Source organism: Pogoniulus pusillus, chromosome Z (assembly GCF_015220805.1).
Source record: "Pogoniulus pusillus isolate bPogPus1 chromosome Z, bPogPus1.pri, whole genome shotgun sequence".
In the NCBI taxonomy this organism is placed as follows: Eukaryota; Metazoa; Chordata; class Aves; order Piciformes; family Lybiidae; genus Pogoniulus; species Pogoniulus pusillus.
Genome location: NC_087309.1, coordinates 44,485,835 through 44,509,401, shown reverse-complemented (window position 1 = coordinate 44,509,401; position 23,567 = coordinate 44,485,835). Strand labels below are relative to the sequence as shown.

The following is a 23,567-nucleotide window of genomic DNA, read 5'->3' as shown; positions in this document are numbered from 1 at the left end:
AGGTTTTGAAAGTCTGAAGGAGGCTGCATAACCTCCCTGGGCATCCTATTTCAGTGTTCAGTCACCCTTACTGTAAAGAAGTTTCTCCTCGTGCTGAGGCAGAACATCTTATGTTCCAGCTTATACTCATTGTTCCTTGTTGTATTACTGGGCACCACCGGAAAGAGACTGTCACCTTCATTGTGACACCTACCACTCTGAATTTACGAAATTTGCCTCTCAGCCTTCTCCAGACTAAACAGCCCTAGTTCTCTCAAGTCTTTCTTCATAAGAAAGATGTTAAAGTCCCACAGTCCTCTTCATTGGTGTCCTTTGGACTCTCTCCAACAGGGATGTCCAGATGCCCATCTCTCTTGAACTGGAAAACTGGATACAGTATTCCAGGTGTGGTCTCATCAGAGCAGAGTAGAGGGGAAGGAGAACCTCTCCTGACCTACTGGACACACTTTCCTTGATGTACCCCAGAAATGTGATGCAAAGCTTGAGCTGTTAAAACCTTCTAAACTGAATTGGTCAAAACTGGCATCTCAGTGTTCTGTTTCTAGAACTGAGAGAGTAGATATGAAAGGAGCTCTTTAGAGGATCAGTTTGTTTTCATCAGGGAATCTTAATTTTGGCACAAGTTAGTGCTTTCCAGATACAGGATGGTTGTGTCTCTGTACACAGCCATTAAAAAAAATGTGGAAGATTATGTCCTGCACTACATACAATGTAGTCATTCTTTACAGAACTTGAAGCACTCAGTAGTGTGTTGAAAATAAGTATTAATATTTTTTTGCATAGGCTGGTTCTAGTAGCCAAAATGGAGCTAAATGCTTTGCTGTAGTTTACTTTATGGATCCAAATAGGTGTGTCTGCCCTGAGTCTTCCAGATGTATCCTGCAGGACTCATATTATGGAGTGACTTTTGTTTTCCTCTACATCTCAACCCTTTGATTACTTCAGATAATGGAAAACCAGGTACTGGAAGGTGTACTAAAAACATGGTGGTTCACATAGGTCTGAACTGCATTAGCAAAAATGTGTTTGTTTTGAGCAATGTTACTGCGTGAAGCATGATTGCAGTTTTTCCATTTAGGATACCTTATTCTTCCCACTGTCTGTATTTGTTTAACATTTTTTAAAGCTTTCCATATTTTAAAGTGTGTGTGTGTGTATATAAGCTTATACATATGTGCATATTACTATATGTAAGTTTATATATGTGTGTATATTACTTGGCACTAAGCTGCACTGGGCATGTCATAGCAGAGAAGACATCTTAAAATTTTAGCATTTGAAGAAAAGTGACTGAGAAGTTCCTTCTTTGTGTGAGAACACCAGTGCTAACACAAAATAGAGTAACTATTTGAAGTAAACTTGGTAGCTGTGGTTATGCTATACTGTGTTTTCCATAGGAAAGACCATCTTTGTTACCAACAGATATGCACGTGTAATACTCCATGTATCACTTTCAACTGGTTGGAACTTCACTCAAGAGGAAGACAGAAAGAACCTCTAGTCCAAAATAACATATTTTCATGAAGTTCAAATTCATATTACAGTTCACATTATTGTTCTGGATGGCTGGATCCTATAGAACTAAGTATTTGCTTTTGCTTCTACCTGTTTACATGAAGAGGTGTCAATAAACTTTGTTTTAGGTCACAGGCAAGAAGTACTAGCAGTGTCTTGGTCCCCACGTCATGAATATATTTTGGCAACAGCAAGGTAGGAATGGTGCTGGACTGTTATATGTGTGAAAAATATCAGATGGTAAAACTACATATTTTTATGCCTATTTTCAACAATTCAAATATACTTTTAAAGTTAAACTTCATAATTTGCTTTAACTTATTCTAAGATTTGTAGATCTTGCTTAGATCTACAGCCTGGATAAATAAACAAGTGATGCTTATTTTATAAGAAGACATTTTATAGTAGTAATGTAATTTGAAGTTGTAAGAAAAGGTAGCGCTTAGTTTAGATACTGTTTGTTGGTGTGCTTATTGCTAATTTGTTTTATAACAAAGTAAAAATTGCTTAGCTCAAAATACCATCCTGTTTTAATCATACTTGCGTAGCTTAGCTGGTAGGTGAGATAACTTTCCAAGCTATGGTAGTTGAGTGAGCATGGTTTGTACACTGATACTTCCGGGTCTCTGGGTTTTTTTTTTCATTCCAGCTATTTTCAGTCTACAAGAGCCTTTTGGTTTCTCTGTAACTTTTGCAGAGCTTTTGAATAGAATGTGACATTTCTTTTCTTAGTTTTATGCTTAGCATGTTTGTTTTTTTTTAATTTTGGATTGCAGAAAGGAATGGTCCTTTTGTAGGCTGAAAGTGAGATTTGAATGAATTGGGATCAGAATTGCATACCTTTGGCTTCTGATGACAAGGCTTAACATAGCTGGGGAAGTTTCTAACTGTGATGGGTTTGTTTAGCAAATGAAAAACCATTTTCTTGTTTTTTCATCACAGAAATATTGTCAACTTAAAAAAATTGAATACAGCTTAGTTTTGCCCTCTGCTAAGACAAATGCAGGCAGAAACTGGCAACACTAAGATAATGAAGAGATAGTGAGGAGCTGGTAGTACTGTAAGAAAGTGTGGACTAGTGTTTTGTATCAAGAGATGAGGGTATTTCCCAAGACAATTGTGTGTTTGATTGTGATCACTTCAGGAGAGGGAAAATATATTGGGGTTTATGTGGCTTTCATATGAAATGTTATTTCAAACTTACATGTGATGCTTGGCTCTTCCATACTTTGAGCAAGAGACTGTAATTGTCAAAGAGACATGTTTTCGGAGTGTGTTTCACATGCAATCTCCACAGTGCCTGAAACTTGTGAGTTCTTTCTTGGTCCTTAAAACTTGCTAGAAAATATTACTCATAGAAACTTCATCATCAAAAACTGATGACTGTAGACTCTTACAACAAGGAAGCTCTCTCCATGCCATAATATTTCAATGAACTGCCTGCAATTTCTGGTTACTTTACAGTGAGGTCAAACCTCAGTGATACCTGTGTTCACACTCTTAGAATACTTGTTTGCAACAAAGTAATGTGTTGTCAATGTATTCGGTTGTAGTGCCACTTGGAAGTTAACTATCAGTCTATAGGAGAGAAGGAGCATAAAAGAATGGTATAGTCATTAGCTTTGTCAGATGCAGAGCAAATAAGGAATAACTGTTGCTTTTTTGTTTTGATTAGTTGATTATACTGTATGTATTTATATTGTTGATATAAATGCACTTACCATACTTGAGAACACACAGGAAAAGGCATGTCATGCTGCATCTGGAAGACTGTTTATCTAAGGAGCAGTTTGATTAGATGTTTTCCAGCTATAGACCAAAGAGACACAGTTTTTTGTTCAGCTTGTGTGAAAAGTGGTTTGTGTTTAGTTTGGGGTGTTTTTTGGTTTTTTGTTTTACAAAAGGACAGTTAAGTTGCTGGTGACTTAGTGTGTGGGAAATGGTCTGTTCTATGAATTTACCTCAGTCTATTCTTGGGAGTCTTGTGGTGCACATGGAAGTATTCTTCTGGAATGCTCAATAAAGCTGCATTTCAGGTTGTCATACAAAGTGCACTGCCTGCATGCTGTTAAAGCATGTAATTAGTACTAGCTGTTATCATAGCTTTTGTTGCTGGCAGAGACAATGTGAGCAAAGCTTGAGCACACAGCCTGGGAGCCAGAATGAATCACAGCAGCCTTACCCCTCTTTATGCCACCTTGGTAATGTAGACAAAGACAATGAGTTTCCACAGAAGCAGCCTCGAGTGTTTCTTGGCTGTAGCATTGCATCACAGCAGAGCATGTAATCCTGTCCAGTCTATGTATATATAGCCAAATTCTGTACCAGTCATACAACAGGCTTGTGATGTTAAGAGCTTGAGTTCCCAAATGTTGCAGACAGTGCTGGACTCTGTAGCTACAATTTAAGCAATGGAAGAATTAGCAAGTTTATTCTTAGTCTGTGCATGTATGCAAGGCTGTTATGTTATAGAGGAAGGAATGAGTCTGTTTAATTGTCTTAAATGAGTCTGTTTAGTTAACTTAGATGCCTGTAGTGTACCTGCTATATTTAGTAATGTATGTAAATGAGTGTCTGAAGCCTGTCTTAATTTTTATTGGTGAAATTTTATTGGTTTGAATGTGACTACATAATGACTAGTTCAGAATGGTTGCTGGTTCAGAGGCAGTGCCAAGTGGGTTGGCTAAAGACAGTCATTGAAGTAGGGTGCACACAATTTCTCTAATGTATGCAAATCTTTTTCTTAGTGCTGACAGTAGAGTAAAGTTATGGGATGTCAGGAGAGCATCTGGATGTCTGAGTACACTTGATCAGCACAATGGAGAGAAGTCCAAAGCATCTTCTGAGGCAGGTAATACAGAACATATTGTTCTTATTCCATAAATATGTTGAATGCTAAGACCAGTGAGGAGTGTAGTGATAATCCAGTAGTTACCTGCTGTGTAACACAGGTCATTGAACTTTATTTGGTTATTTCTTTCATGGAGGTGGTGTGTTTGTTTGAGAGATCTCCTTGGCGACAGTATTGTATCTGTTTTAAATGGTTTTCCTCCTAAAATAGGAAATTTTCCCATCCATTTTAAGGGCAGAAGAATTCATTCCTGCTGTAGATCAGTTTTCATATAAATCTAAATGTTTTTTATATAAACCTAACCTTCCTAAACTGTTGCCATAGTTAATTACTGCCTTTAGAAACAAAGACAACACAGACAAAACCCACAAATGTGCTTTCCTTTTCCTGTTTAAATTACTTCCAATGCAATAAATTCACTTACATTCCTTTTATACTGCATGAAGTATCCAAGAGAGTATAAATTTATAGTTATATTTAGCTTCAGGAAGCTAAATTACACTCTCTTTCTCACTACAGTCAAATGGTGCCCTGTAACAGTCACTACTAGCTACAACATTAACATATATATGTATCTCCAGGTGGCAGTTACATGTCTGAAAAAACCCTCACAAACTAGTTCAGAGGGAAGCTTCTGAAATTTAAATGGTAGTTCATGAATTTTGGCCAATTCTGGACAAAAAATAGTTAATTTTGACAGGACAAAAAGTGCTTGAGCAGTCTCTGCTCTGAACAGGTGATGCATAGTTTCTGCTTAGTGATTCAATTCCACTGCGTTTCATGGCTGTGCATAAATGTATTTGCATAAATCATTGTGTATAAAGCTACTAGTGAGTCTGATGTGTTATATGCAACTTAAGTTTTATGTAGAAAAGGGCATACATGTTTCCATGAAGTCAAACTAATTTTCCAAAACGTAGAATTAGAAGATAGGAAGTAGAAGTAAATTCTGTTTTGGTAACCATACTGTCTATAATGTAAAATGTAATGCGGTAATATGAATGTTGGCTTTTGACAACTTAAAATTTCATTGAAATTCAGTAAATTACTGAGGTTAAAGAAGTCTATGCGTTACGAAAAAAAAAAACTACAAAATTTAGTCAAATTTTGCTGTATGAAAAATTCTATGTAGCTCCAAAGATAATTAATGCCATGGTCAAACACAACTTTCTTTTCAGCTTTCAAGATGACGTTTTCATAATCTAATGGCAGTTACACAGTCTAGGATAATATATTGAAATATGGCTGAACCAAATGCAGATAACAATTTTGTTTTTTTTATAAAATATTTGAAGAACAGATAACATTTTTTACCTAAGAGGTGTGCCTAAATTGTGTAGTGCAGTATAATGCTGAGATAGGATAAACTATTTTCAAGTGAGTTAATTCATGGACACCATAATTAAGTTTGCTGAGTTGGATTTTAGCTACTTTAACATCCTTAATGATGTACAATACTGCAAGGTGACCTCAATGGAATTCAAGTATTCTATAAGCAATACAGAATAGAACGTTTTGTTGGAAGAGACCTACAACGATTATCTAGTCTAACTGCCTGACCACTTCAGGGCAGACCAGAAGTTAATGCAGACTTTGACCACTGACCTCCTTTCTAGAAAGCCTGTTCCAGTGTTTGACCACCGTCTTGATAAATCCTTCCTATGTCCAGTCTAAACCTCCCATGATGCCATTTTGAACCATTCTCATGCATCCTGTCACTGGATACCAAGGAGAAGAGTTCAGCACCTCCGTCTCCAGTTTCCCTCCTCAAGAACTTGTGTGGAGCAGTGAGGTCACCCATTGTGGAAGAATTTCTCACCAGTCGAGGACATAAATTCATAAACATGAGCAACCTGCACTGAGAATGTCCTTGGTTCCCAGCTAGGCCAGGAAATCAAGATGTAAACAGCTGAGCACCCCACACACAGCTGCAGTGGGCAGAGACTAGATAACCAAGGGGGCTGGAGTGGGTGGTGATGGAGGCTGACCCTTAGAATGTTGTGATAAGTTAACCTATGCACACCTTACATGTAACTCCGGACCCTCTGACTGTAACCAATCTTGGTGGAGCACGCCTATTGCTAGAAGTGCATATAAGTCACTGTATCATGGAAATAAAGTGGATTTGACCATCTAACCATATTGGTGAACAAAGAGTCATCTTCCCATAGCGCTCCACCGAACGGTTTTCCCAACAACCCCTCAGCCTCCTTCTCCCCTAAAACTGTTAGCCACCTCTCATAGGACATTCCTTGCCACCCCTTCACCAGCTTTATGATCCATCTTTGGACCTATTCAGGGACCTTCACATGCTTTGTAAATTCTGGAACCAAGAACTGCACACAGCACTCAAAGTGAGGCTGTGCCAGTGCTGAACACAGTGGGCTAATCTCCTCTTCTGTTGGGCTGGTTATGCTGTGCTTGATGCACCCTAGAATGTGGTTTCCTGTCTTGGCTGCACACTGCTGACTCCTCTTGAGCCTGCTGTCAACCAGAACCCATAGAGGCTTTTCTGTAGGTCTACTCTCCAGCCACTCCTCTCCTGGTATTATTCCATCTTAAGTACAGCATCCATCATTTTGACTTGTTGAATTTCATCCCATTAATCTTTATCCAGTGCTCCAAACTATCTAAATCCCTCAGCAAATTTGCTGATGGTCCATTCATCTTCTGCATCTGGATCATTGGTAAATATGTTGAAGAGACCTGGCTCCATGAGTGAGCCCTGAGGAACACCATTAGTGGCCTGTCACTAGCCAGATGCTTTTATAAACCAAGAATAAAATTATTAATTTGCTGATATGTTACCATTTAAGTGGCATTTTCAGTACTATGCATTGAAATAAAAAAGTGTGTGCAACATAGTCATTCTTATGTAAAAATCTGAGCCATCTCTTTTTCCTTACAGCAAACACTGCTCACAATGGGAGAGTTAATGGTTTATGCTATACAAATGATGGACTTCACCTGCTGACTGTTGGTACAGATGATCGGATGCGACTCTGGAACAGCTCCACTGGAGAAAACACATTAGTAAGATTTTGGGCATCTTTGATTATGGTTTAACTTGCACTTAATTTTAGAAGATTTAGAATTTGAGCAATTGCCTTTACAATTTTGGATATTCATTGATATTTATAAAGGATATTGCTGATTAATTTCATAATTAGAAGATTTCTTTATAGCTTTATCGCTTTATTTTCCAGAATTCTTTTCTTACATCTATTTATTGCAAGCCCTCTCGCTCTTAAAACCAACCAAACAAAATGACCAAACATAAAAAATCCATAATGTGAAGAAGCCTAGGTCTAGTTAAAGACTGATTAAGGCAACTTAAAGTTTAGTAGATTATGAACATAGCTGAAAATACTTCCGTCAGGAATGAAAACCTTAATATGCAGTAAGTGTTGGCAGAATGTTGGGTGTTTTTTTAAATTTTAGTTGTCAGTGTGCTGTTCAATTGGGCAATTTTCCACACCTGAGAGTTTCATTGATTGACTGCCTTGCTTTTGTGTGGCTTTTTTGGTTGTTCCCTGAAATACCTCTTGTCAGATTCTGTAGTGTTGTTAAATATATCTGTCCCTCTACATTAGCAGCACTGCAACCCAACAGAGGGAGGGGAGCAATTATATCTCTACTCTTGCTCAGTCCTTCCTGTGGCTTGTTTTTTGATGAGGGTTCCTGTATTGATTTTATGTTCAGTAAACTATTTCCTATGCTTGTTTTGAAATAAGAATATACAAGCTAAGCCAGTTAGTTCATTGGCTCCTTTCATAGTCTATTTTATAGTTTTCTTATTTGGTGTGGGTAAGTTTGATCCTGCTATCTTTATTTTCAAGTCCAGAATCATGTTGTCCAGAGTACTGCGTACTAGTATCTAGTACACACTGCTAGAGAGATCACTTAAAATAATTTTTAAGGCGCCAGCAGGCAAATACATGTACAGCTAATAAAAGTTCACACCATAGTCCATTTACTTCCCTTATTTGCCTGTTCTTTTGATGTCTATAATTGTTTTTCTAAACTTTTCAAAAGCTATAGAAATTAAACAATGCATATGTTTTTTGTTTTGCTTTGGGTTTTTCTGCCAGTGAGCCAAATTTGGGGCAATTTGGATTGTTTTAATTGGTAAGAGAAATTAGTGTTGGAATCATACACATCTTGTGTACAACCTTTATTACATAGAAGGAATCAAAAGCCCTGACTGCGTATACAAAGAAACAAACAGAAGCAGGTTTTCTCTTTTGCCTGTGTTTGAAGGACAATGCCTGTTTTTTAATATCTTGTTTTGCCAACATCCTTTATTTTCTGTGGCTCCTCTGTCAAGCAGTAACATTTGTACTGAATATATCCATATAATTTACTGTTCCCAGACTCCACTCCTCCCTTTCATTGTAAGTGCTTTTGTTATAAGTGTTGCGGAGGGGGTTTTCTCTATTCCTCCCTTATTAGGGGGAGGTGAGAAATTAATTTGAGGTGGTATTAATTTTTTATAAAATTATTTATTAAAATTAATATTTACAAACTCTTGCTACCCCCCAACCACTGTGTAATTAAATATAGTTCTAGTGCAAAGTTATGAAAACAATTAGGATATTATATATTTACAGGAATTTGATTATTAACTGGAAATTATCATCAACTATAGACAGAGAGAGTTTTCCCTCAGGCTTAATGCCTGCTTAACAGCTATACTGTCTGCCCAGCAGGGGCTGAAACTGTGTCTGCTCTAAGGCAGAGGAAACTTATTCTACAAAAGAATCAAAGCTTACTTAGATGTGTTGCCCTTAATTATTAGTCACCCTCCTGGGATTGTGTCACAGCATGTGCCCAGTGTGTCCGGGTCTTTGTGAGGCTGGAATCTTCCCGGCTTGCGAGGGGAATGATAAGTCTTCCCAGTCTCTGGGGTAAACAGGGTTTCTCTAACCTTCTCTCCTGGTGTGAGGTGGTCTCTGCCTCGATGCTGCTGGTTTCCTGGATGCTGCGTGTCCAGGGATGGTCAGCTGGCAGGATTCCAGGTACAAGAGAAGGATTTGTCCATGCAGCTTCTGGCATGGTCTTCTGTACAGCTAGCAGGCTGTGTTTGTGGGTTTACAGACAATTCCGAGGGTCTGCTGTCCTGATTCTCCAGGCTAAAGCAGTGGGCATGCAATGTGTGTGCCAGGCAGCTGGGACACTGAGCTCTGTAGATAAATCAAGATAGTTGGCCAGTATGCACGGCTGGCTCTCAGCTTAGGGGGCTATCGGCTCCCCATATATGTATCAAGTGCAGGTGTGAATGTGCTCTGCTTCCCAAAGGTATGCAGACAGATTAACTGCGCCTTGAGATCAAGGCAAGAGGGCTGAGCCTCAGTGAGTATGTAAGCGAGGGCCAGATCCTATGTCTAGGCCTTGCAAGCAGGTCAGAGCTGCTATGTGGATCAGAGAGCTGAGTCTGAACAGCTAAGTCTGAACCTCTGAACACATGGTGCTCCTTTGCACCCCTCTTTATAGACTCTGGGCCAAGATTCGTGGCCCCTTTTGGCCATCTAAAGTAAGCCAATAGAATCATAGAATCAACCAGGTTGGAAGAGTCCTCCAAGATCATCCAGTCCAACCTAGCATGCAGCCCTATCCAGTCAACTAGACCATGGCACTAAGTGCCTCATCCAGGCTTTTCTTGAAGACCTCCAGGGACGGTGCCTCCACCACCTCCCTGGGCAGCCCATTCCAATGGCAAATCACTCTCTCTGGCAAGAACTTCCTCCTAACATCCAGCCTATACCTACCCCGGCACAACTTGAGACTGTGTCCCCTTGTTCTATTGCTGGTTACCTAGGAGAAGAGACCACCCCCCACCTGGCTACAATGTCCCTTCAGGTAGTTGTAGACAGTAATAAGATCACCCCTGAGCCTCCTCTTCTCCAAGCTAAACAACCCCAGCTCCCTCAACCTCTCCTCATAGGGTTTGTGTTCCAGGCCATTCACCAGCTTTGTTGCCCTTCTCTGGACACATTCCAGCACCTCAACATCTCTCTTGAATTGAGTGGCCCAGAACTGGACACAGTACTCAAGGTGTGGCCTGAGCAGTGCTGAGTACAGGGGAAGAATAACCTCCCTTGTCCTACTGGCCACACTGTTCCTGATGCAGACCAGGATGCCATTGGCTCTCTTGGCCACCTGGGCACACTGCTGGCTCATCTTCAGCCTACTATCTATCAGTACCCCCAGGTCCCTTTCCTCCTGGCTGCTCTCCAGACACTCTGTCCCCAGCCTGTAGCGCTGCTTGGGGTTGTTGTGGCCAAAGTGCAGAACCCTGCACTTGACCTTGTTAAATCTCATCCCATTGGCCTCTGCCCACCCATCCAGCCTGTCCAGGTCCCTCTGCAGGGCTCTCCTACCTTCCAACAGATCAACACCTGCTCCCAACTTGGTGTCATCTGCAAACTTACTGACGCTGGACTCAATCCCCTCGTCCAGGTCATCAATAAAGATATTGAACAGGACTGGGCCCAGCACTGATCTCTGGGGAACACCACTAGTGACTGGCTGCCAACTGGATGTGGCACCATTCACCACCACTCTCTGAGCTCTGCCATCCAGCCAGTTCTTGATCCAGCACAGAATGAATCTGTCCAAACCATGAGCTGCCAGCTTGGCCAGGAGATTGATGTGGCAGACAGTGTCAAAGGCTTTGCTGAAGTCCAAGTAGACTACATCCACAGCCTTCCCCACATTCACCAGGCAGGTAACCTGATCATAAAAGAAGATCAGGTTGGTGAGGCAGGACTTGCCCTTCCTAAACCCATGCTGGCTGGGCCTGATCCCTTGGCCATCCTGTAGGTGCTTTGTGATGGCACCCAAGATGACCTGTTCCATCACCTTGCCTGGCACTGAGGTCAGGCTCACAGGTCTGTAGTTTTCTGGCTCCTCCTTACGACCCTTCTTGTGGATGGGTATCACATTGGCAGCTTCCAGTCTTCAGGGACCTCTCCAGTGAGCCAGGACTGCTGATAAATGATGGAGAGTGGCTTGGCCAGCTCAGCTGCCAGCTCTCTCAGCACCCTAGGGTGGATCCCATCCAGTCCCATGGACTTGTGAGGATCCAAATGACACAGCATGTCCCTTACTGCTTCCTCATGGATTAGAGGAGGACTATACTGGTCCCCGACTCCATCCACCAAATAGGCAGGGGCTGTTTGCCTAGATTCTCCCAAATATGGGCACCACCTGGGCGGACCCCAGGGATACATGAGCTGTGTGCGTGTGTGTTACACAACCAGTTTACTACCATGGGTTCTGGCAGAAAAACATGTCCAGGCATGTAGATGCATAGGGAGGCCTCAGTTTTGGGGTTGCAGCCCCTCCACCACAATGAACAGTGTTGTGGCTTGCAAACTGTTGCTGTTACAGCTCACATGCTGTGCAAAGGACTTTAATTTATCCTTATCAGCAAAGTTATATGTCTCCTGAAGTGACTAGTAATAGCAAGACCTAACAGTCAATATTGACAAACACTGTCTTTACAAAATGAGCAGTATTATCCGCAAAAGACATGACATAAGTGCCGCATCTTATGAAGATACCTGCTCAGTGTGAAAAAGTATCAACCTACTTGTATGCTGATCAAACTCTTTGTATGTATTGTTTGTGATGAATTTTTTTCACTAAGCTGAGTAGTGCAATTGACATGCTAGAGGGATGAGATGCCATCCAGAGGGACCAGAAAAAGTATGAGAAGTGGACCTGTGACGTTTGAGATGGCCAAATAAAAGATCATACACCTGTGCTGTGGCAACCTCTTGGTATCAATACAGGCCAGGGGATGAAAGAATTGAGAGAAACCTTGAGGAGAAGGACTTGTGGGTACTGGATATGAGCTAACAATGTACCCTTGGAGGCCAGAAGGCAAATGCATCTAGAGTTCATCAAAAGAAAGTGAAAAGAAGTGATTATGCTGCTCTACCCTGCTCTAGTGAGCCGCCACCTGGAGTACGGTGTCCAGTTCTGGAGTCCTTAGTACAAAAGTGATGTACAGCTGTTGGAGTGGGCCCAGAGGATGTCTGCAAAAATGATCAGAAGGATGGAGCACCTTTCCTGTGGGGAAAGACTGAGAGAGCTGGGGTTGTTTAGCCTGGAGACGAGAGGGCTCTGGGAAGATCTTCTTGTGGCTTTTCAGTACTTAAAGGGGGCCTAGAAGAAAGATAAGGATTCTTAGTAGGTCCTGTAGCAGTAGGACAAGAGATGATGATTTTAAACTCAGAAGGTAGAATCAGACTAGATACGAGGAAGACATTTTTTACAAGTGTGATGTAACACTGGAACAGGTTGCTCAGAGAGGTTGTGAATGCCCCATCTCTGGAAACATTCAAGATCAGGTTGGATGGGACTCTGAGCAACTTGATATAGATGAAGATGCTTACTGCAGGAGGGGTTAGATGACTTAAAACAATTTGGGTTGGAAAGGATCTTTTTATGATTTATAATTGACTACTGCTGTGCATAGGTTAAAAAACTTTGAGAATCTTCTTATGCTGGACCATCTAGGAAAGTGTTCAAGGAGATAATTCCTGAGCCAGGTCTAATTTCAGTGATAATTTACGTGCTTGGTGTAGAACTGGCACACAACAGCCCATGCAAATTCTGTTCAAATTGTAGAACTGATGATTTTACGGTATATCTTTTGCTTTCTTAAAGCTGATACTAAGGAGAGTGAACTTTAATGAACAAATTAGATATCTCTTGATAGACATCTGTAATTACAAATCTCTATGTCACATTAAGATTGGGAAGTTTGAAAATAATTTTATTGGGAAAGAGATGAAATTGACCATTTCGTATAACATTTTCTGTAGTGTTGCATAATAGCTAACTGCATAATCCATTGTTTTACAGGTGAATTATGGAAAAGTCTGTAATGAAAGCAGAAAAGGGGTCAAATTCACCATCTCTTCTGGCTGTAATCCAGAGTTTGCCTTTGTACCATATGGCAGTACAATTGCTGTTTATACAGTTTTCACAGGAGAGCTAATAACTATGCTTAGAGGACATTACAGCACAGTTGACTGCTGTGTATTTCAGCCTAATTTCCAGGTGAGTAAAGGACAAAACTATATTCTAGACAACCTGTAGCATTTATGCAGATTTCCAAACGGTTTGCACAAAAAGCATATTTTTTTTTCATGGATGTGCTTTAATCAAAGGTCTTGCCAGGGAGTTCTGTCTCCTATGTGTAGAGCAAGAAAAGTTTGGCTAATCTCTTAGGCCAACCCTTTCTGTTCTTTTCATCTGCTATTCTTTTCAGCTCACAGAAATAACTTTTTTCTACACTTCTAGTATTTATTTATTACATGGTCACTAATACATGAATTACAGCTTTTGCTTGTTTTTTGTGAGACTGAAGAGTAAGTGTTTGTGTCTCTGAGATATCTAAGACAGGTCATGGTTAAGAGAGAATGTGCATTTAAGTGAAGTGTGTTAGTATAGCTGTCAGCACTGAGAAACCTCTTTAGTACTTTGCTAAGGTGATCTTTCTCATATGCCTGTAGTTGTAACAATCACTGGATCTATGAATCATTTTGAAGAAGTGCTGAGAACATTTAATCTAAGAAATACCATAGTATTACAGGGACTCATACTGGTGACAGTCTTCTTTTAATTTTCCTCTGCTCCTTTTTATTTAAATGCTTTGCTTTTAGTTGGATTAAATTTGTTACTCTGGGATAAAATTACTGCAGTCAGTGTGTCAACACCAGAGGTAGCAGTAGTGTTTTGACTTTGTGTTCATGCTTGTACTTCCAAATTCTGTCTTTGTGTAATTACGTGCATCCGCCAGTCTTCGTATACTTCCAGTAGAAATTAGATTTCCTAGTTAAAACTCCTTGTCTGGCAGTAATATTGTATGTAAAATTTATAGTTGCCTGGTTTATTTGCAAGCAGTATTAAATCAGTATGTTACAAAGTAATTTTCAACTGTGCATTCCTATTTTTAGTTGCTACTTGTAAACAAAATACATTTTTCTTGGCAAAACTTGCTTTGCTGCAGTGTTGGCTGATGTTTGTAGTCCTTTATCTTAACTCTACAGTATCTTAACCACCTTTTCCATTGTCTTGTTCAGGATTCAAGAAATGTCTGTTTATTCATTGTTGGGTGGTTGGTACTTGTTTTTTTTTCTGAATAACTTACTAGTTCACTTTCAACTTCAGTATTTCAGTATGTATTAAAACATAATTAACTTAAGTAAGCCAGAAGTCCCTCTGAATCAACTGGCCAAGTGTGTAGCAGACGACTTTGTAACATTTTAGTAGTAACATTTGTCCTTATTAGATAGAGAGGGGAACATAGTGACAAAGGATGAGGAAAAGGCAGAGGTGCTTAACACCTTCTTTGCCTCAATCTTCACTAGTGGGACAGGTTGTCTCCAGGACAGCTGGACTCCTGAAGTGGTGGATGGAGTCAGGGACCAGTACAGTCCCCCTCTAATCCATGAGGAAGCAGTAAGGGACCTGCCAAGACATTTGGATCCTCACAAGTCCATGGGACCGGATGGGATCCACCCTAGGGTGCTGAGAGAGCTGGCAGCTGAGCTGGCCAAGCCACTCTCCATCATTTATCAGCAGTCCTGGCTCACTGGAGAGGTCCCTGAAGACTGGAAGCTGCCAATGTGATACCCATCCACAAGAAGGGTCGTAAGGAGGAGCCAGAAAACTACAGACCTGTGAGCCTGACCTCAGTGCCAGGCAAGGTGATGGAACAGGTCATCTTGAGTGCCATCACAAAGCACCTACAGGATAGCCAAGGGATCAGGCCCAGCCAGCATGGGTTTAGGAAGGGCAGGTCCTGCCTCACCAACCTGATCTCCTTTTATGATCAGGTTACCTGCCTGGTGAATGTGGGGAAGGCTGTGGATGTAGTCTACTTGGACTTCAGCAAAGCCTTTGACACTGTCTGCCACATCAATCTCCTGGCCAAGCTGGCAGCTCATGGTTTGGACAGATTCATTCTGTGCTGGATCAAGAACTGGCTGGATGGCAGAGCTCAGAGAGTGGTGGTGAATGGTGCCACATCCAGTTGGCAGCCAGTCACTAGTGGTGTTCCCCAGAGATCAGTGCTGGGCCCAGTCCTGTTCAATATCTTTATTGATGACCTGGACGAGGGGATTGAGTCCAGCATCAGTAAGTTTGCAGACGACACCAAGCTAGGAGCAGGTGTTGATCTGTTGGAAGGTAGAAGAGCCCTGCAGAGGGACCTGGAAAGGCTGGATGGGTGGGCAGAGGCCAATGGGATGAGATTTAACAAGGCCAAGTGCAGGGTTCTGCACTTTGGCCACAACAACCCCAAGCAGCATTATAGGCTGGGGACTGAGTGGCTGGAGAGCAGCCAGGCAGAAAGGGACCTGGGGGTACTGATAGATAGTAGGCTGAAGATGAGCCAGCAGTGTGCCCAGGTGGCCAAGAGAGCCAATGGCATTCTGGCCTGCATCAGGAACAGTGTGGCCAGTAGGACAAGGGAGGTTATTCTTCCCCTGTACTCAGCACTGCTCAGGCCACACCTTGAGTACTGTGTCCAGTTCTGGGCCCCTCAATTCAAGAGAGATGTTGAGGTGCTGGAACATGTCCAGAGAAGGGCAACAAAGTTGGTGAGGGGCCTGGAGCACAAACCCTATGAGGAGAGGCTGAGGGAGCTGGGGTTGTTTAGCCTGGAGAAGAGGAGGCTCAGGGGTGATCTTATTACTGTCTACAACTACCTGAAGGGACATTGTAGCCAGGTGGGGGGTGGCCTCTTCTCCCAGGCATCCAGCAATAGAACAAGGGGACACAGTCTCAAGTTGTGCCAGGGTAGGTATAGGCTGGATATTAGGAAGAAGTTCTTCCCAGAGAGAGTGATTTGCCATTGGAATGGGCTGCCCAGGGAGGTGGTGGAGGCACTGTCCCTGGAGGTCTTCAAGAAAAGACTGGATGAGGCACTTAGTGCCATGGTCTAGTTGATTGGTTAGGGCTGGGTCATAGGGTGGACTGGATGATCTTGGAGGTCTCTTCCAACCTGGTTGATTCTATGATTCTGTGATTCATTTGAACTTAGTGCACTTTAATATGAAACAAATTCTGCAACTTTTTTGCATTGTTTCCATCTAGTAGTAAGTTGTGTCATTAAGAGTTTTGTTTGTCTTGTCTCCTGAACTTTTCTGCTGTCTTTAACCCTGCTGAGTGATTTTTGTTCTACTCACCTTCCAGTCTGGTCCTTCAGTTTTCTTGCTATTTTTATGTATGTTCAAAAGTTCTGCTTGGTAATGGTTCCCTCGTGTTCTTTTTGTTCATTGATTGTCTTCTAATCACTATCTTTATTTCACCTCATAAGTGGAATACTCCAAAAGAACCTTTAATGTTACACCATTTACATATTTTATATGAGAAGTGTCTCCTGTTTGCTCAGTAGCATATAATCAAATATGAATACTGATACCCAAGCAACTATTTGCAGTCCAATGATACTAGTCTTTATCTGTTCTTATGATGTCCAAATTAATTAGCAGGTTTGTGTGGAATACCTTTGTTTGTGAAATTGTGTGGAACTGTTTCCATGGGCTGGTGTGAGATTTAGTTAATGTGTGTGTATGTATATATATGCCTTTTGATATTCTGGGAATAGAGCCATAAAATTCACAGTATTATTGCTGTCATAAGTTGTTCTTACGTAAGTACCTCTCTAAAGTTAATAAGATGTTAGTATACCTGATTAATAAGAACTGCAGAATTCGGCTCTTGTTAAAGAGCCATTAATTTAGTAGGAGGTCGGTAATTTCAAGGGTGGTGTGGAAGACGACATCTTCGTTGTGCAATCTCATAGGTGATGTTTACCTTTGGATCTAATATGTTAGATACCACTGTGACATTTTAGTTGCTTAAAATCGTTTAAGTAAACAAACAAGACCTTTGTTTCCCTTTCAGAAGAGGAGATGGAATAAAGCACCATGCATGAATAGCATGTCATAAAGTATTAGGTATGCATCAGGGAACTACTTTGCTTTAAATTATAGCTAATTCTATTGCTCAAGAAATGCCAGTGACATCTGCAAAGCTATTTGGCAAGTCCAGTGGCAAGCTTATAATTAAAGATAGCTGAAAGTTAAGTTATGTTTTATTAGCACTCTTTCTTCAACCTAATATTTCCGTGTATTCTACTGTTAACATGCGTGGAGCATGTTTGGAGTACAATATATGTGTATGTCTCATAATACCTTAAATATGTGTGAAGCTCACTGGCACTTCTTTGGATTGGATGAAGTCACCATTTCATGTTGTAGTAATGAATTGTAAGTAGTATTCAGTGTGGCAGCTATTAAATGAAGGTTTTGCAGTGTGAGTAGCAATAAATATTAAATGGAGGTATGCTGGTGTCCGTGTTACATTGGTCACAAGGAGATGTTTTTGGCGTAGGAAGAGATTTTAAAGATCTACTGATCAAGGAACAGGAAGCCTGTGTAGAGTACTGTTGACAGGATAAATTAGGATTTGACCTGTACCTTGATGTAACTTTGACCTGCCATCTTTCAAACTAGATAGTAGGATGTTTCCTTCATAAAATTATAGACTTTAGTCTTGTGTTTTGTGTGTGAACAATTTTGTATGTGGAACCAGTTTTACAAAAGTGAGCATGTGAGTTCTCCTGAGTCAGAGTACATATATAGACAAGTATTTATAGGAATTAAGCATTAACTGTTGGTGAAATTCATTCGTTCAGTTCTCAAATTCAGCATACACAGCATATGAGATTTTCTGCAAAGAGAGAATTATAATGGTTTATGGGATTTATGTGGAATCAATGTATTAATAGTGTGCTTATATGCACACAGTTGCTAGTTTTAGTGTAAAAGCCAACATGCTTAAAGAAAGGCTTTCTTTCATGCAGAATAAATGCTTCATATGTTTCACTAAGGCAGTTTAAACACATGGCAATAGTCAAGTGTTGTCAGATGTCACATAAAATATACAGGAAAATGGTTCAAGATTGAAGGCTTATGAGAATATATTAATACAGACCCATTAAAGTACCACTTTTGAAAAGTAGAAGCATTATTGTTGCAAAAGTTACTGCAAAGATGGTGCAGTATTTCTCTTTAGAAAATTTTTATCAGTTTAAAGTGACAGAAAAATTAGTATTTAATTCCTTAAAATATAGCTTAGTTTTCTTAGTTCTTTATTGGGCTGTTGGAGTTGCCGTAGAGACTGCTTCCAGATGTTTGCAGGGTGCCTTGCCCAATGGGATCTTCGTACTTAGTCATTGCCATAATAAAAAGTTATTCATACTAAGAAAAAATAAATTGCTCTTTCTGTTTTTTGCCATCTCAACAGGATATAGGTTTCAAATTGTTCTTTATTTGTTCTTTTCCTTCCCTATATTTGCTTACTACTTATTTGTTCTGTACATATCTTCATTAAAATCTGTCTGGATGGCTGACCCAAGAGAGCTGTGAATGGAGTTAAATCCAGTTGGCATCTGGTCACAAGTTGTTCCCCAGGGCTCAGTTTTGAGGCCAGTCTTGGTTTATATTTTTATTAATGATCTGAATGAGGGGATTGGATGCTCCCTTAATATGTTTACAGATGACATCAGATTGGATGGGAATGTTAATCTGCTCAAAGGTAGGGATGCTCTGTAGAGCGATCTGGACAGGCTGGATTTATGGGCCAAGGTCAATTGTATGAGGTTTAACAAGACCAAGTGCCAGGTCCTATGCTTGGGTCACAACAACCTCGTACAATGCTACAGGCTTGGGTGAGAACAGCTGGAAAGCTGCCAAGCACAAAGGGACCTGGAGGTGTTGGTGGACAGCTGTCCAAACATGAGCCAACAGTGTGTCTGGGTGACCAAGAGAGACGGCAGCATTCTGACCTACCTCAGGAGTAGCATGGCCAGCAAGACTAGAGAGGTGATTATGCCCCTGTAATCAGCACTGGTGAGGCTGCACCTTGGCTGATGTGTTCAGTCAGTACAAGCAGGCCACTAAGTTGCTGGAGGATGTCCAGAGAAAGGCTATGAAACTGGTGAAGGGTTTGGAGCCATCTGAGAGGCAGCTATGGGAGCTGAGATTGTTTAGTGTGGAGAAGGGGAAGCTGAGAGGAAATCTAATTGCCCTCTACAGGTATCTGAAAGGAGGTTATAGTGGTATAGGGGTTGAGCCTGTTGAGCTTTAGTTGGGGTACTAAGAAAAAATGTATCAAAAGGGTGGTCAGGCATTGGAATAGGGAGGTGATGGAGCCTCCATCTCTGGACGCATCCAAAAAAGACATGTAGATGTGATTCTACGGGACATGGTTTAATGAGCATGGTGGTCTTAGGTTGGCAGTTTGATTTTGTGATCTTGGGTCTTTTTCAGCCTTAACAATTCTATGACATGTTCTAGCACATATCACTATGTCCTCTGGAGCTGATTTGTATTTTTAAATGAAAAATGTTTCTTTTTGCCCTCCATTGAATGTAAACGATCTCATCAGCCTCTTAACTGGAAAAAATAGATGTCTTTTCAGGAGACATGAGAGAGGGAAGAGGAAAGGAAGTTCATTTATATGTCACAGTGTTGTTTCAGCAAAGAATGAGGGGAAAACGTAAAAACTTTTTTTTTCCTATTATTTGAAATAGTGTTTATCAAAATTAGAAATTGTGTATGTCTCTATTTTAAAATAAATATTTCATACACTTTTCCCTCCCAACATTGTGTTTGTTTTTATATATATTTGTATATATATCAGTCAATTTGTGTACCAAAATAATTTTCACTTGCTTTCTCAAAGGAACTTTATAGTGGTAGCAAAGATTGCAATATTCTTGCCTGGATACCAGCTCTTCGAGAACCACTTCCTGATGACGTTTCTGAAAAGGTAATCAATTTCTGATTTTGAACTATTTTTTTTTATAGCTATTGTACTTGGGGAGGTACCTTGGAAATGAATTTTGATTGTGAAAGACAAAGCTAATATTTTAATTAGGCATTGTTATAAGAGAAGCCATAGCTATTGCCTCTATGCAATGTTTTGATTGTTGTGAGGTTTAGAAAGAACATTTTCTTTAGTAGTCTAGTAATTTTTTCGCAGACTTCTGTCTTCTCACATAATTAAAAGTAGTTGTTATCATTTGGCTGTAAGTCTTTCAACTTCTTTAGCTTTGTTGGTTTCCATACTGTTTTCTATGATTTATACTGTTTTGGAGTAGGAAAGATGCCAGAGATTGTTTTCTGAATTAAGAATATACTGTGTATTACACAGTAGGATTAGAGATACCATGCTTTATATTCAAATATTTTTTAATGCAAAAATATAATAAAGAAGATTGTAAACAAGCTTATTTTAGTGTTTCAGGCAAGAGGTTCAGGCTGTTACAGGGAAGATCATGTGTAATGAGGGAGTTTTCTGAGAGGGTAATTTCTGTGTTTTTTAATACTGGAAACTGAAACCATACACAGAATCAGTCTGGCAAGCTGAACTAATGTTAAAAAAATTGAGGATATTTTAATGTTTTGGCTCATAGCATAAAAAATAATCCACTTTCAAAATGTATGAAGTGTCACGTTTTGGATGGAGATACCGTAAGAAGCATAACATGTTTCAAAAGTATCCTACACTTAAAGATTAAAAAAGTATTCTGAAAGTAATATATATACATTACATTTTTTATTAAACCCTCATAAAACTTCAAGTCAGCACTCTAGGTATTTTTTTGGTAGAAATTGGTGTTAGAGTACTACTTGTTTTCAGTATTTTTCTTGTCTCTAGTCAGTGGAATGGCCAAAGAAGCCAATTAAAAAAATCCAATACCTACAAGAAACATATAGCAATTTAAGAAATTTGTTTAGCATTGGCCCTGTTTGTTTTCAGTGTTGTTAATTAGGCAAATCACTGAGAGAACTTTTATTTTCTTTAGTCTCTGCCTCAACAGCATCTAAATCCAGCATATGAAGACGCATGGAGCAGCAGTGATGATGAAGGCTGAATTCAATTATGTGCTGATATAAAATAGACATTCAGGCTCTGCATTCACAGACTTTGTGAATTGGATATTGTTGGATTTATTATCACGGGATTTTTGGTATGGTTCTGTTTAGAACAATGTCATTCAGAATTAAGTTTTCATTGTTTTCTGGGTTCTTCCTTCACTTAAATCTAAAGGATTACTTCTTCATGCTAAATGATTTTTATTATTCCTCTTACACATTGGCGTACTTTTTTCAGTGTTGAACAGCTGATATAAAACAAAATGAAAAGCTTTTCCAACCAGTTAATATTGCATTATTTCTGGCATTTCTAGTAGCTAAATACATATCTTCATTTCCAAAAGGCACAATACAGAGGAGGACTTAAAGGAGAACTAGCTCAGATATACTTCACCTTATTTTTATCGGCGTCTAGATGAAGTGAACTGCATTCATACTCAAGTGCGTTGGTACTGTGGGAGCTAGCAAGATTTCATACCTGTTTCACATTTTCAGTTTTGCCTTAGTTTCTCCGTTACAAACAATGCTTCATTCCAAAAGAGATGTAGAGGGACCTTGTATTCAAGTATTTCTGTGGTGAGCCCATCAGCTAATATCTAAATCTGTCCTAGAAAGTTTCTCTTCACTAGTTGTTTTGTTGCTCCTGTAGGGAATTTTAAAGATCAGTCTCATATGTATGAACCTCTCAGATTTCAAAGCCTGGACAGAACCAGTCTTGAGTACAAGGCAGAGAGTGGATCACCTCTGAATTTAAAAGTACTACATAAAGTCCATCGAAACTGTTTTCATCTGAGTTTGTGATCTCAATACCTGCTACATTTTGAAGAGGAGCTTTGTGGGGCGATTGTCTTATCTTAGTCACTAATCTGTAGTTCAGACATAGTCTCCAAGCCAAGAGGTTATTTGAGGTTTCTGTTAGATGTAGATGCAGCTCTATAGACAGAAAATTCCTTCCAGAGCAATCAGATTTTAGGACCACAAACTCAGACAAAAAGAAAAGGTATTGCACGGAGAAATTAAATATAATTCAAACTTTTTTGTATACTGTGTATTATCTCAATTACTAGTATGGATATTTGCATTAATTCACTGTACCTTGGTATTTTAGTATCTGTACGAGACATAGGCTGTTAGTTTCAGTCTGTATCAGTCTAGAGTCTGGCATTGTAAAATAATTCAAAGTGAGGAGTGGGCATATCAAAGGAATGGTGTAATTAAACAGGCTTTATATGTAAGTGTGTATTTGCTGGGAGAGATACACTATTAAGTAGGTAGCTGCAGAGAGAAGACTTTGTGAGCTGAATTTTAGGACCAGCTTGACACTATCACTTTGTGAGCACATCAAATCATAGGATCAACCAGGTTGGAAGAGACCTCCAAGATCATCCAGTCGAAACTAGCACCCAGCCCTATCCAATCAACTAGACCATGGCACTAAGTGCCTCATCCAGGCTTTTCCTGAACACCTCCAGGGATGGTGACTCCACCACCTCCCTGGGCATCCCATTCCAATGGCAAATCACTCTCTCTGGCAAGAACTTCCTCCTAACATCCAGCCTGTACATCTGCTGGCACAACTTGAGACTGTGTCCCCTTGTTCTATTGCTGGTTACCTGGGAGAAGAGACCGACCCCCACGTTTCTACAACCTCCCTTCAGGTAGTTGTAGACAGCAATGAGGTCTCCCCTGAGCCTCCTCTTCTCCAGGCTAAACAACCCCAGCTCCCTCAGCCTCTCCTCATAGGGTTTGCGTTCCAGACCTTTCACCAGCTTTGTTGCCCTTCTCTGGACGCGTTCCAGCATCTCAACATCTCTCTTGAGTTGAGGGGCGCAAAACTGGATACAGCACTCAAGGTGTGGCCTGACCAGTGCTGAGTACAGAAGAAGAATAACCTCCCTTGTCCTACTGGCCACACTGTTCCTGATGCAGGCCAGGATGCCATTGGCTCCCTTGACCACCTGGGCACACTGCTGGCTCATCTTCAGCCTACTATCTACCAGTACCCCCCAGGTCCCTTTCTGCCTGGCTGCTCTCCAGCCACTCTGTCCCCAGTCTGTAGCACTGCTTGGGGTTGTTGTGGCTAAAGTGCAGAACCCTGCACTTGGCCCTGTTAAATCTCATCCCATTGGCCTCTACCCACCCATCAAGAAGAGAATTTCCATTTTCTTTCAAATGGGAGTTTTTATTGCCAATGGTAGTTGTACCTTCTTAAAATTGGAAAAAAATGGGGAACA

At 40.5% G+C, this 23,567-nt stretch overlaps 1 protein-coding gene across 2 annotated transcripts in view; it reads left to right on the top strand.

Moving 5' to 3' along the window:
- Window positions 1-22,568, top strand: part of ERCC8 (ERCC excision repair 8, CSA ubiquitin ligase complex subunit) — a 34,138-nt gene extending 11,570 nt beyond the window's left edge. For both annotated transcript variants that reach the window (XM_064140818.1, XM_064140819.1), the window contains exons 7-12: window positions 1,644-1,710; window positions 4,263-4,366; window positions 7,275-7,399; window positions 13,241-13,438; window positions 20,138-20,224; window positions 21,264-22,568. In XM_064140818.1, coding sequence (XP_063996888.1) covers window positions 1,644-1,710; window positions 4,263-4,366; window positions 7,275-7,399; window positions 13,241-13,438; window positions 20,138-20,224; window positions 21,264-21,332 — 650 coding nt within the window. In that variant the 3' untranslated portion in view covers window positions 21,333-22,568. The remainder of the gene's footprint in view (window positions 1-1,643; window positions 1,711-4,262; window positions 4,367-7,274; window positions 7,400-13,240; window positions 13,439-20,137; window positions 20,225-21,263) is intronic.
- Window positions 22,569-23,567: the final 999 nt, after the last annotated feature.